The sequence below is a fragment of the Equus caballus genome, chromosome 2 (genome assembly GCF_041296265.1).
Source record: "Equus caballus isolate H_3958 breed thoroughbred chromosome 2, TB-T2T, whole genome shotgun sequence".
In the NCBI taxonomy this organism is placed as follows: Eukaryota; Metazoa; Chordata; class Mammalia; order Perissodactyla; family Equidae; genus Equus; species Equus caballus.
The window spans coordinates 57504888-57518151 of NC_091685.1; the positions used below are offsets into that span (position 1 = coordinate 57504888).

General features: G+C 49.1%; 1 protein-coding gene across 2 annotated transcripts in view; it reads left to right on the top strand.

The window, feature by feature from the left end:
* Positions 1-13264, top strand: part of SLC39A14 (solute carrier family 39 member 14) — a 41343-nt gene that overhangs the window by 14212 nt on the left and 13867 nt on the right. For both annotated transcript variants that reach the window (XM_070261231.1, XM_070261230.1), the window contains exon 2: positions 12629-12906. In XM_070261231.1, the coding sequence (XP_070117332.1) occupies positions 12643-12906 (264 nt within the window). In that variant the 5' untranslated portion in view covers positions 12629-12642. The remainder of the gene's footprint in view (positions 1-12628; positions 12907-13264) is intronic.

Genomic DNA, 13264 nt, shown 5'->3' on the forward strand with positions numbered 1-13264 from the left:
GGCCTCTGGCCTCACTAGTCAGATGGTAATTGCTGTTGACCTTGGACCAGAGAATGAGCCACATGGGAGACTGAGATGGTGGGAGGGGAAGTAGAGGAATTATGATTCAGGAACGTGGTTACTCAATCTCCTTCCCTTTTTGCCACCTTTCTCACTCTAGTTTGGAAATGTGGGTTTTTTTTCCCTTTTCCCCAATTTCTTGCTCATTTTCCAATTTATTACTCATTTCTTACTCTGCTGATTATTATTTACGGTCCTTGAGAAATCTGAGGCCCAAGTTGCAGCCTGTGCTTTCTACTGGGGGCCCTCCCTTGTCATGTGTTCATGAGCAGTAATTTCAGGAAGGTTACGTGCTGGGCGGGGACAGGCCGCCACTGGACACCAGCTCTTCTTGCCCTCTTGGGTGAAGAAATCTGAAAATCTAACAAGCTCTGGGTCTTCCTCAACTAGTGGTCCTCAGATTTGAGTGGGCATTGTGATCACCAGGAGGGCTTCTGAAACGGTTTGCTGGGCCCCACCCAGAGTTTCTGATTCAGTAGGTGGGGGTGGGGCTGAGAATTTGCGCTTCCAGCAAGTCCCCAGGTGTTGGTGGTGCTGCTGGTCCATCCGGGGACCACACTTTGAGAACTACTTTCCTAGAGAAATTGTCACATAAAATTCAGCATCTCAGCTGTAGAGATTGGCGTAGTCAGAGTCTTTGAGGAGGAATGGTGGGCTTGAGCTGGCTTAAGGAGGGGAGGGTTGTAAAGGGGGAGATGGTGGTGCAGGAGGTCACTGAGGGGAGAAATGGGTGGGCTGGCCACAGGGCAAATAGAGTCTTTGCTGCAGACAGAGCAGTGGAGCTGGCCTGGGGCCTGGCTTCTAGCAGAGGTCACTGCCCCACGAAAACCAAGCGTGCCTCTGCCCACTGTAGCTCAGTGTCTTATAAAGGCCCACTGTCCGGGAAGGGCCCACCTCACCTCCCAGAGTGGTGAGCCTGGGGCTCAGAGGACTCTTCTTACCCATTTTGGGAAGAAGGGAGCATAAGAGACTTCCTGTGAGAGGCCCTTGGTGACAAATTCTGACCAGAGTGTTGCTGCCAGGGAGTTTTAGTTGGCATTTATAAATGGCCCTCCTGCTACAGCAAGAGTTGAACAGACTTGTCCCAGCCTGATTTAGGCAGTGATGAGGGTAGGGTTGATCTTTTTGAACTCATTTTGATACTTTGGTTAGGAGGACGGTGATGTGGCTTGTTTGTCTCCTTGTAGCTGCTAAACAGGAGCCTATTCAGTTCTTTCATGGAAAACTGTGAGCCCAGCAGTCCCACGGGGCAGGGGAGGCAGCTCAGGCTGGGGTCAAGCTGGGAGAAAGAAGCCTTGCTCTTTAGACCAAACAGTGCTGTGTTCTCCTCTCTGGACACCAGAGAGCCTCCTCCCTGGTCTCCTGGTTTCTGTTCTAGTCCACCTTGAGTCCATTCTACACACTGCAGCCAGGCTGGTATGCTGAAAACAAATCTGATCACATTTCCTTGGGAAATGATCCCCACTGCCCTCCAGATGAAGTCCAGCCTCCTTAAGTTAGCCTTCAGCCCTGTTCCCGCCCTGGCCCTCAGCACGTCCTCTTATGTGTGCCCTGGCCACGCTGGACTCTTCAGTTCTTGGATGCGCCATCTTCTCCGAGTCTTTCCAAATGCAGTTGCATCTTCCTGGGACATTCTGGCCTGCTTTTACACGCCCTTCAGGTCTCAGCTAAAATCATGTTTCGTTTTGGAGGCCTCCCTGACCCATGAAACTAGATTTCACTGCCCTGCTCTGTTCTCCATAGCTTCGTGTCCTCCACCTCGTGCCTGCCTGTCGTGGGTGGTGTGGATTGGCTTGTGCACCAGGCATCCACGCTAAATAACTGTGGCTTACTCCTGTTGTCCTCGTGTGTTTAGTAATAGTACCTCCTTTCACTGTCAAGTGCACTACTTTGGATAATAAAGTATGGTCCAACCTACTAGAAGTCGAAAATCAAAAACTATGCTTTTCAGGGGCCAGTCCAGTGGCGTAAAGTTAACAGTTCATGCGCTCTGCTTTGGTGGGCCAGGGTTCGCATGTTCGGATCCCAGGTGTGGACCTATACACCGCTTGTCAAACTATGCTGTGGCAGCGTCCCACATACATATAAAATAGAGGAAGACGGGCACAGGTGTTAGCTCGGTGACCATCTTCCTCACACACACATACACACACACAAACTATACTTTTCAGACATCCTTTCACTGACATTCCCAGTGTGACTTGGATTCTGCTAGTTAGCTGCACCTGATCCACTCTTCCTGAGGATGGACCCCGGGACATCCATTTTGCTGCTGTGGCTCATGGCAGGGGCAGCAACATTCTGGAGCAGGCAACTGCTTTATGCCACAGCTACCTGATGGTGGCAGGGACAGCAGCTCCGTGGCGGTCTGGCTCTGCACTGTGATTTTGGGAGTAGCTCCTGAAAGCTCATTCTAGAGTCTCTTTCTTCAGCTCTTCCTATGATTCTCTAAGCCATTTAGTATGTTGTACAAAATCCCTTTCTGCTTAAATTGCCTAACTGAACCCTGGTCAGTACATAACCCTTGTCATCATTGTTCTTGTGGTTCCTTGTTGAATCACCTGCTTTCCCAGCTCGGTCAGGCAGGAACGTGGCGTCCCCAGTACCTAGCGTTATTCCCCGTGTGAAGGCGGTAGGCAGGGAATGTTTGCTGAGTGTTGGACTTGGACTGAGTTTGTAAAAGTCCAGTAGGTGTAGTCAGCTTCTCCATCAATGAAGATAAACGAGATCAAAGGAACTGGGATTGTTCAGTCGAGAGAAGGCGAGTGATAAGTAATTGTGACACTGACTTGAGATCATGTCTGAGGGCCTTTGTGGGGTAGAATGCCTGTGAAAGGAGGCACGGAGCTCCCTGTTCCTCCTGCAGCTGTTGGGGCCGTGCAGACAGACCTCGCTGAGGAGGGAGGTTGGCCTTGCACCTTGCAGCAGGTGGTGCGGGGAGGGCCCTCCTTGCCTTCAAAGAACAAAAATCTGTTGGAAAGACTCCCTGGGAGACCAGGCAATTAGGAGTTTAAAGTAGTTGGAGAAGAGTGGTCCAAGAAGGCTTCCTGGAAGAAGAGGTAATCCAGTGCTCTGAGAATAGGCAGGATTCGGGTCTGTGTGAGAGGATTGGCCTGAGGGCTTGGAGGACAGGGAGCAGAAGGAACAGACCTACAGTGCACACTGTGCTATGACCTTTAAGCTATCTCTCATTTATCAGATGCACCTGGGCGGTTGGACGTTTCATAGCTTAATTGTGCGGGGAGGCACGTGGTAAGTTAGTGGCAGGACCCACATTTGAATGCACGTTTGCCCAACTTGTCATGCCGTCTGATGGTATAGCCACTAGATCATACATTTTACTTATTTATTTGACTCTGAATAACAAGTCCGGGAGTTTTGCTTCAACTGCGTGACGTAAGTGGTGGATGTAAGTACCGTGTTTCCTAAGCCTCATGCCAGGCGGACCCTGTGGTCTGACAAACAGGAGTGGACTTAGAGGGACAATAGGTCAGAATTTTGCAATTGCGTGTCTGGGAAATGTTGATGGATGAATGATGAGAATAGAGGTGACTCTTGTCCCGGGGGGTTCTGGGTGGGGAAGCCCTGGCTGGTTCCCGCTCAGTGGGCTGCTTGACTCAGTCAGTCAGTTTTGGAAGACTGCTTTGCTTTGCCAAGCTCAGGCTCTGGCTGGAAAGGTGGAGCTTGGCAAATGCACTCCCTCCCTCCCCCTCTCCCCTGCTGATCACCCCTCCCCGCCTGGCTGTCATTCCCCTCAGGGCTCAGCATGTGGCTAAATCAGCCATCTGCAGTGGCCAGCTGTGCTGGCTGCCCAGGGCCCTGACACCAGTCAGCTTCTCCAGCCTGCCTCCCACAGGCACTGACACACGCAGTGGGGGCTCAGTAAATATTGGTCGATGAGCAGCAGCTTGCTGGTTCTAATTTTGTTCCCTGCTTCTGGGTCACTACTACCTTTTTTTTTTTTTTTCCAGTTTTGCCATCCTGCCCGTCGCAGCAAGGGGAGGTTTCATGGGGACAGTATGTGGGCCACTACCTCTAGGTATAGCCCCTCCCCCTCCCCCCAGCAGCCCTCCTGCACTGTGTGTGGAAATATCCCACCCTGGGTGGCCTTTGGCTGAGCGGAAGCTTGAGGCTAAGGTTCTGGGAGTAGGAGCTGGAAGAAGAGAACACATCCTTTTAGGGAATGGAGGAGAGAACCAAAAGAGACAAGAATGGGCCAATTGAGTCCTGGACCTTTAGGGCAAGGCTGAGGGCTGGCTTTCAAGCTGTAATGTTTGCAGTGGACTTGGGAGGGCTTTCAGCTATCCAAGAGGAGAGTGGCCTCTTGGACAATGTTGATTTGGTGGGTGGGGAGGGCCATAGGCTGGGTAGTTTTTCTCAAAACTCTTTGAACTCCAGAGAGCCTGTAGGACAGTATTTGCTTGAGTACCAAGCTGTGAGACTACTGGTGTTCTATGGGGTCTGTTGGGCCTTGCTCAGATGACTGTATCATTATTAGCTTGACCATGAATATTGGGAGTATACTGATTATTTGTAGACCACTTGGCGGTTTTCATAGTCAAACGTATTAAATACTGCTTTTACTGGTTCTAGATTTTGTGCCACAAATCTTGTGTCACTTAACGATGGGAACACGTTCGGAGAAACATGTGGCCAGGTGACCTCATCGCTGTGCGAACATCACAGAGTGGGCTTACTCAGACCTAGACAGTACAGCCTACACACCAGGGCTGTGGTACTGATCTCCTGGCACCACCGTCATCTGTGTCGCATGTGGTCTGTTGTTGACTGAAACGTCATTATGCGGCACACAACTGGACTTAGAAAGTTGTAACTCCTTGATTAGTTAGAAGAAGAATTACCCATGTTTTCTTATATTGCCTTACCTCCCTCCTCCCCTTCCACTGGGACACATCAATGAGTTGAAGTTAAAAAAACAAGCAAAAAGAACACTCCAGTTATCGCTAATGTTAGGTAAGCATTATTCTGGGTAATTTTCCAGGCATGCTCACAGATAAACGGATTTAGAGAAATAGATACAAATGCTCCTATAAAAAAGCATTAAAATTTACCTGAATGTAACAGAAGAAACTGTAGTAAAATTAAAGGAATTATTAAGCTTTAAAGAAGTGTGTTTTTCACAAGAGATTGTTTCCTAAAAGACCCCAAAAGGTTAAAAAAAAAGTTTGCGGATCATATTTATGATTACTTATTTACATTTTAGACAGTATTTACTGACTCTTTGGTATGAAAAATGAGGACATTAGCATTTTCACATTTTTTTCTCATCTCCTTTCTTCCCAGGAATCTCTTGATTGTGTTAATTATATTATTGTCCATTTTTATAACATTTAGATTCTGTCAACCGTCACCCCCGTAATTGGTTTTTATTTCCTATTTGAAGGGTCTTACTGCTTACCATCAGTCTTCTTGCCATGGTTTCTGCGTTAACTAGCTGCATTCCGTTGTCATGTCGTTTTTTCCCCCCTAGGAAGGGGGCTGTTGTCTCAACTTTTTTCATGATTCAGAATTTCTGCTTCTTGTCGCTACAAAATCTGTGTGACATCTTGGCTGGGGATAACATTCGTGATTCATATTTTCTTTCTCAGAATTGTGTAAATATTGTTGCATTTTCCTCTGATACTGAATGTTGCTATGGGGAAGGTGAGGGCAGTCTGAATTTTCTGCAACTTAAAAGAAGTTTTATTATGTTTCTGTAATAAAATATTTTGGTGAAAAAAGGTTTCTTCTGGATGCCTGAAAAAGTCTTTGACTGTTCAGCAGCTTAACCAGGCAACACCTCAGTGCTGACCGTTCTGCATCAAACTTTTGTGGAATACAATGTGGTATTTTAATCTTCAGCTTCTGTTTTCCTTTCATTTCAGGGAAGTCTTGTGTTATTTACCTTTGAACATATCTTCTAGCCCATTCTCAGGTTCTCTGCTTGAGGAACACCACTTATCCCTATGTTGGTACCTTTGTCTTCTCTCTGTTTGCTCTAATTTGTCTTTCCGTCTGCACTCCCTCTGTATCTCAAACCTTCTTTTGTCAATGTTTCTATTTTAAATTACGTTCTAATTCATTACTTCTTCAGTGGTGTGGTTTGGTTCTGGTTCTGTGAGCCTGCACTCCCTCTGTCTCCTGTTTTATGACCTCGGCACCGAGCCCCGGCTTTACTGCGCGCTGTTCTGAGCGAGTCTTTCTGCAGCGGGCAGCGGGCAGCGGGCGAGGACCTGCGCGCCCTGGAGGCTGCTTTTCTTTCAGTTGACGTCTTCATCTTTTGCACGGTTTGCCTGCTGTTCCTTTTCCTCATGTTCATGCTAGCATGCAGTTCTGTTGCCTCTGAAATAAGACGGTGACTTTCTTCCCACCGCATTGAGGCTGCTTTGTCCCCCACCCCAGTGACGGCCATGCCAGGGATGGGTAGTTACAGCCTGTTTCTGCCGCCTAAATGAGCAGGCGTTGTGGGGATGAGGTGGGGAGATGGGGCTGTCCTCTCTTCTGGGACTTGGGCAGTGGCCCCTGGCATGGTTCAGCCCACTTACTTTGGAGGTGCTTTCCGGTCCCATTGGAGGGGGAGGAATGCTCACTGGAATTGGGCAGTTTCCCCAATTCAGCCTGTGGCCTTGGAGCCCTGACTCCCCTCCGGGTTAGCCCATTGTTCTTGCTCCAGTTTCACCTGTCGGTTTGCTTTCCCAGGACCTTTCCCACTCCTCCTCAAGTGAAGAGGAAGAGCATGGGTGGCAGTTCACTTCTCCAGGTTTGGGGAGCTGTAGTGAGAATTCTCCTGCCTCTGCTCTCGTCACCGTGGCGGCGGGGCTGGGCAAGGAGCCACGTGTGGTGCCTCCTGCATTTCTTCCCTTGCCTCTGCTTTTACAGTTATTCTGCCAGATTATGCCTGATTCCTTGTTGGGTTGCTGTTGGTGATTTTTTTTTGTTTGCTTTTTACTATTTTTTTGCTCAAATATTAATTATCAGGGGAAGGAAGACTGTGATGCCATTTCAATTCTTTGTCGTAACTCAGAAATCTTTATTCTTGTATAGTGTTTCAGCATACTCTGTGTTCCTTACTACTCATAAAACTCTTTGGGCTTATTTTCCTCTTTCCAAACTAAGGAAACAGATCTGGTGAGGTCAGGGAGTGGCTCAGAGCTGCCGCACGTTGGACTTCTCACATCCCATGCAGTGGTCCTTCTGTTGCCAAAGTCAGCGCTTCCTTGTTTCTCTGCTGGAGGCGGCTGCTGGGGGCTTTGGTTCCTCAAGAGCGCCGCCTCCACCATGAGGCCTGGCTTGGTCTTGTCTGCAAGTTTCAGGGTATTTACCCCTCTCTCCTAATGGAGGCTCAGGAGTGTCGCCCCCTTGCCTCACCCAGAGCCGCCTGCGTTTGATTACCTCTCAACAGTTCACCTTAAGCAAGGAGGGTCTGCTGGAGAGACGTTGCTACCAGGCTGACAGGTGACAGCCTTAGCGTGGGGTGGGGGTGGGGACTGGGGAAAGGCCAGCCTGTTTGAAGGTCTTCTGCAGCAATGAGCTGTTGATCGGAGAGAACCCCCAGAGGGTGGAGCTGTCTGGTAGTCATTTCTCACAGCTCTGTAGGGTGTACTGAGACCACAATACCTCAGAGACCCCCTGCTGTCTGTCCCCAAGAGAAATAGACCAGAACTAGACCCCTCTGTGTACTTCCTTTGGATTTCAGGTAGGGAGGAGACAGTTAAGGGGAAAGCTTAGGATGATTCACTAAGGTCGGTCAGCAGTGGAGCCCAGGACTCTGGGGAGCCATCATTTCTATCACTAGAGCTTCCTCTTTTCCCCCGCCCCTCCCCCACATTCCTTATCCACCCCTCCAACCCCCATGGTCATCCTTTGGTGTGTACAGTCAGCCTTTTCTCAGTTTTAAGTAAGGTGCTTTGTAAAAACCCAGTTGAGACTCCCCTTGCCCCGATTGCTACCCCTCGGCCTGCAGCTGACTAAGACCACCGTGTGAGAGTTCTGGCCTCATAATTTGTTGTGCTCCCACATAGCCCAGACTTTGAGGGGCACAGAGTGGCATAAGTAGGGAGGGTCACAAGTGCGTGTCTCTCGCCATCTTCTGTGGCGTTCTAGCTGCCTCGGAAGCAGGTGGGCCTTAGCCAAGTTTGTCTCTGGAGCATCTAGTCTGCCGCGTTTCTTTCCTCAGCCCAGAGGACTCTGGAAGTGGGAGTGGTGGGCTACTTGGCCATCTGGTGGTCAGGGAAGGGAGTGGACGTTTGGAGGCCTAGCAGCTCTCAGGCCCCTAGGGGCTCTGTCGCATGTTCTTCCCACATCAGTGTCCAGCCTCTGGACCAAGCATCATGGCAAGTCACTACTTTGTCCCCGAAGAGAAGTAAATATTTGCTCCTCTGTACGAGGGAAGGGGGCATAGGAAAAATGCAGAATGGTAAATCCAACAGTACAGTGTGTCTACAAGACAGAAGTGCTACTTCTAGGATGAGAAACTTCTGGACCAAGTGAAGGGCTGACAGGCAGGTGGAATTCTGATTAAGGAGCCTCTCAGGCGGTAAGGAAAATTCTGAAGTCCACAGAGGGGCCGAGAGCAAGCATTTCTTGCTGACTTTCTCACAGGTCCTTCAGTCCCCTGGGAAGGTTGGGTCTGGCACCTTGGAGACAGACCTAAGGCACGAAAATAATTGACTTCTTTGAAGCCGAGCCAGGTGAACAAAGGGTGGACAGGCTCCAGCTTCTGTGCAGTGGGAGAGCCTGGTCCTCTGAGCCAGAACTTTGTCTCCCTCCAGCTTGTTCCTTCCCTCCCCTTGTACTCTTCTTACTCCTCCAGGAAGGCGTCCTTGAGAGCAGCTGGCTCAGCTCCTTGGGAGGACTGGCGTGGCCCAGCCGGGGCCACCCGTTTCCATGGCCTTAATACAGGGGCCTTCCTCCTGCAGCTGGGGCTGTGGCGAGGACCCCTGCCCGGCCTCGCCGTACAGCTGCACCAAGGGCTGTATGCATTTTCTTCCTCTCTTCATTCTTTCCTCCAGAGAATCTTTGATAAACTTTTTTTTCTTAGAATAGCTTGTAGGTAAGGGGAAGAAAATCTCCACTGGAGCAGAAAGCTCCCCTGTCGTGTCTGCCCGAAGGCCAGGGTCACTTGGATCTGAAGTGTGTCTAATAACTCCCCAGTACTGGGCAGGGTTCTTTACTGCCCACCGGTTGTTTTGGCACTCTGCCCTGACTCCCCGGGAGGTGGGTCGTGTCTCCAGTGTTGGCTGGGCAGGAGGGCTCCGCCTGATGAACGTGCCCACCGCTGCAGGCTGCCACAGGGGCCACACGAGGGCCGAGGGGCCACTGGGTGAGTGCAGAGCAAATACTTCGTAAATGCTTAGCCGGACGTGAACGCCCATCCAGGTAAAGCTAAAATGACCTTGAGTGTCTCACATTGGAAGAGTTTTTATGTTTGTTTCTGAGTGTTCTGAAGTTGCTGCAGATAAATTTGGGAGGTACGTCTGCAGGGGGAGCGATGGTTTGCCTCGTTAAGGTGGTTCTGCAGGAGGAGCCTGTGTGGCACAGCCTGCCCTCTCAGGCACACCTGGGGCTTCCCCTCACAGCTCTTCAGAGCGTCTTGTACCTGGATTTGAGGTGCTTGTTGGGGCAGCAAGAAGTTGGGCAGGGCCTGCCCGGAGGCGTGCAGGGTTTTGTGGGTCTCCATAGGCCCAGGGCGTGTGTTTGCTGTCTCCACACAGCGGGGACAGTGGCCAGGAGTGCGCTGACTTTCGTGTCATTCACACTTGGCTGCAGTTCGTGAAAAATACAGTTTCTGGCTTTGCTACTCTCCTGCTGGCTGTGGGTCACATCTCCCAATCTCCAAACCCCAGTTTCCTCGTTTATAAGATGGGATAAGTATCCCAACTTCTCTTCAAGGAGTCAGGGATGCCATGTGCTTAGCAGGGTTTGCACTCATCCTCCCGTGGCCTCTCCTTTTCCAAGTGCATACCGTCCCTTCCCCTTTGTTTGGCAGCACAGCACATGCCACACATGACAGATTACACTGTGGTCGGGGGGGGGAACAGCTTTCTTTGTACAATGAGGTTTAGCCATTTGGGTCTAAGATCCACCCTGCTCATCATAATGTTAACTTTTGGTTCTTGGTGGAGATTTGCGAGTTGTTAGTCTCAAACACTTTTATAAACCATCATTTTTGCTGAGGCCTAAGCCATTCATTTGTGTGACTCAAAGTGTATTCCACTGAAGAGTGATGTTTTATGTCCCCAGATTCTGTGCGTGCCCCATGTGTGGAACCTAAAGCCTGCAGCGTCCCTGGGTATGCTTGTGGTAGGGGACTTGGGTGATGTGTGTGCTGCGGCCTGGAGTAAAGTTAGCCACATGCGTATTCCTGATAGTTCCATCAGCAGCTTAATATCTGGGCTGAGAGGGAGTCAAAGGAGAGGAACCTGCTAATTATAAAAGTCTTAAAGCAATAATAGCCGCACTTTATTGACTGCTTTCTATAGTTCAGGCACTGGGTGACTTTCCGTAGCTCATGTCATTAAATCTTCATAATAATCCAATGAAGTAGGTGCCAGGTTTATAGATGAGAAAACTGAAGTAGAGAGAGGCTGAGTAACTTGGCTAAGGTCACTTAACTGGCGAGCAGTGGTACAGAAATTCAAGCCAGGTCTTTCTGAAACTAAAGGCCATTGGTAGGCTGCATCACTGCTCTGGGTGGTTCTGGAATGTTGACTGTGGATAAATAACTTGCCCAAGATCACATAGCTGCTAAGTGGCAGAGGCAGGATGCAAACAAGGCTGCTCTCAACCACTCAGCTGTAGTTCCTGTGTCACAGGCAAAGGCCCAGAAGTGAGTGACCCACTGCAGGGCCTGGTGCCGGGGAGGCGTGGACGCTACTGCAGTGGTTGGATTCCAGGGTCTCCTTTAAGGAGGCTCACTTTCCCCTTCTGATATTTGTTTATTTCATTAATTAAATTATAACTATACGAAGGGAAATGATTAACAAAGAAACATCATCAGTCCTACTCAGTTAAGCTTTCATTTTTCTCCATTCCTTCTCAGTTCTTAACTGTTATATAATCGTTCTGCTGCTTTACTTAGCCTTAAACTCATGATTCTCGTTTTTTCTTAGTTGCATGCTATTCTATGAAATTGATACGTTGTGGTTCACTTGACCATAACACATCTTTCTGCCTATAGCCTTTTAATTTTTGGATTGTTTCTATAATGTAGATTCTAGAAGCAAAATTACTAATTTAAAGGATTTAAATACTTTTATTAACATGTAACTTTTCAAGTGTCGTATTATTTCTATAGCTACCAGCAGTATATTATTATATTGATTAACTTCACTAACATTGGATTTTATTTATATATATATATATATATATATGTATGTATTTAAAGATTTCTGTTTTCCTTTTTCTCCTCAAAGCCCCCCAGTACATAGTTGCATATTTGTAGTTGTGGGTCCTTCTAATTCTGGCATGTGGGATGCTGCCTCAGCATGGCTTGATGGGTGGTGCCATGTCCGCGCCCAGGATTCGAACTGGCGAAACCCTGGGCCACCGAAGTGGAGCGCATGAACTTAACCACTCGGCCATGGGGCTGGCCCCCTGTCTTTTTTTTAAAAAAAAATCTGTTTTTCTCTTTTAATAAGTAGTAATAGCACCATCCATCTTTGTTTTTTTTTTTTTTTTTGAGGAAGGTTAGCCATGAGCTAACATCTGCCGCCAATCCTCCTCTTTTTGCTGAGGAAGACTGGCCCTGAGCTAACATCCGTGCCCATCTTCCTCTAGTTTATATGTGGGACACCTGCCACACCATGGCTTGCCAAGAGGTGCCATGTGCACACACGGGACCCGAACCGGCGAACTCCGGGCCACTGAAGCGGAACGTGCACACTTAACTGCTGCACCACAGGGCTCGCCTCACCATCCATCTTTTAAATTTGTATTCTCAACAAACTGGAGAGATTGAGTATTTTTCATGTTTGTTCCCTGTTTTACGCAGTATAGAAATAAACCTTTGTCATGTTTGATGGTGTGTATTTTTCCCAGTCTTTTTTTTCCTCTTTTAGTTGTATGAATTGTTTTAGATTTTTTGGAGAATTTCAAACATGTACAAAAGTAGACAGAATATTATAATGAATTCCCATCTGTCCCTCACTCAGTTTCCACAATGATTAACTCATGCCCAGTCTTGTCTCATCTGTACTCTCATGCAGACAACCCTCCTTTGTTATTTTGAAGCAAATCTAAGATAAGATATCATTTAATCCATCATTATTTCAGTATCTCTAAAAGATAAGGGCTTTCTTTTTTAACATAACCACATAGTTTTTTACTTTTTCAGTTTAAATTTAGTCAAACATGTTGAATTTGTCCTTTTATATTGTTTATCTATGCTTTCAGAAGGGTTTTTCTCAAGCTAGGCAGGGCGTTAGAGAAGGAGTGAAGAGTCAGCTTTGATACTGACTGGCTTCACTCTGAGGAGAGACCCCTCCTGTTTGGAGTGTGGCTGTTGGGAGAGCGGGAGGAGAGGGGAGTTTCTTGAGCCTCACCCTCACCTGGCTCTTTGCTCTTCCAGGCTTGTTCGTCACCATGAAGCTGCTGCACCCGGCCTTCCCTGCCTGCTTCCTGCTGACCCTGCTCAGCTTATGGGCAGCTGCTCCCGAGGCTCACGCTGTGTCCAGGGGGACGCCAGCCATCAGTGCTGCCTCTTTCCTGCAGGACCTCATGCATCGCTATGGCGAGGGTGACAGCCTCACCCTGCAACAGCTGAAGGGCCTGCTCAACCACCTGGACGTGGGAGTGGGCCGGGACAACGTCACCGAGCCCACGCAGGGACAGAGGAACCTCTCGACGGTAAGGCTCTCCTCTGCTCGCCCTGTCTCTGCCGCCTGGTCTTCACAGTCCACTTGGGCACAGGGAGCTCAGCTGCTCACGGTAGGCAGGATCAGGGCAGGCAAGCCTTGAGGCAGAGCAGACACAGCTCCGCCCCGTCATCTGGATCGGCAAGTCCGAGCCTCCAGCAGCGCCTGCGGACTTCCTGCGTGGGTGTTTTGAAGCCCTTACCAAAGGGCAGCCCTGAAGTGGGAGCTCTCAACCCTCCAGGCCCTTCCTCAGAGCTACACCGGGATTACCTGGGACTGCCAGGCAGCGGGAGCTCCGGGACAGTCAGCATTTCTAACAGGGAGGAGTTAGCAAAGCCCTTGGCCCACTT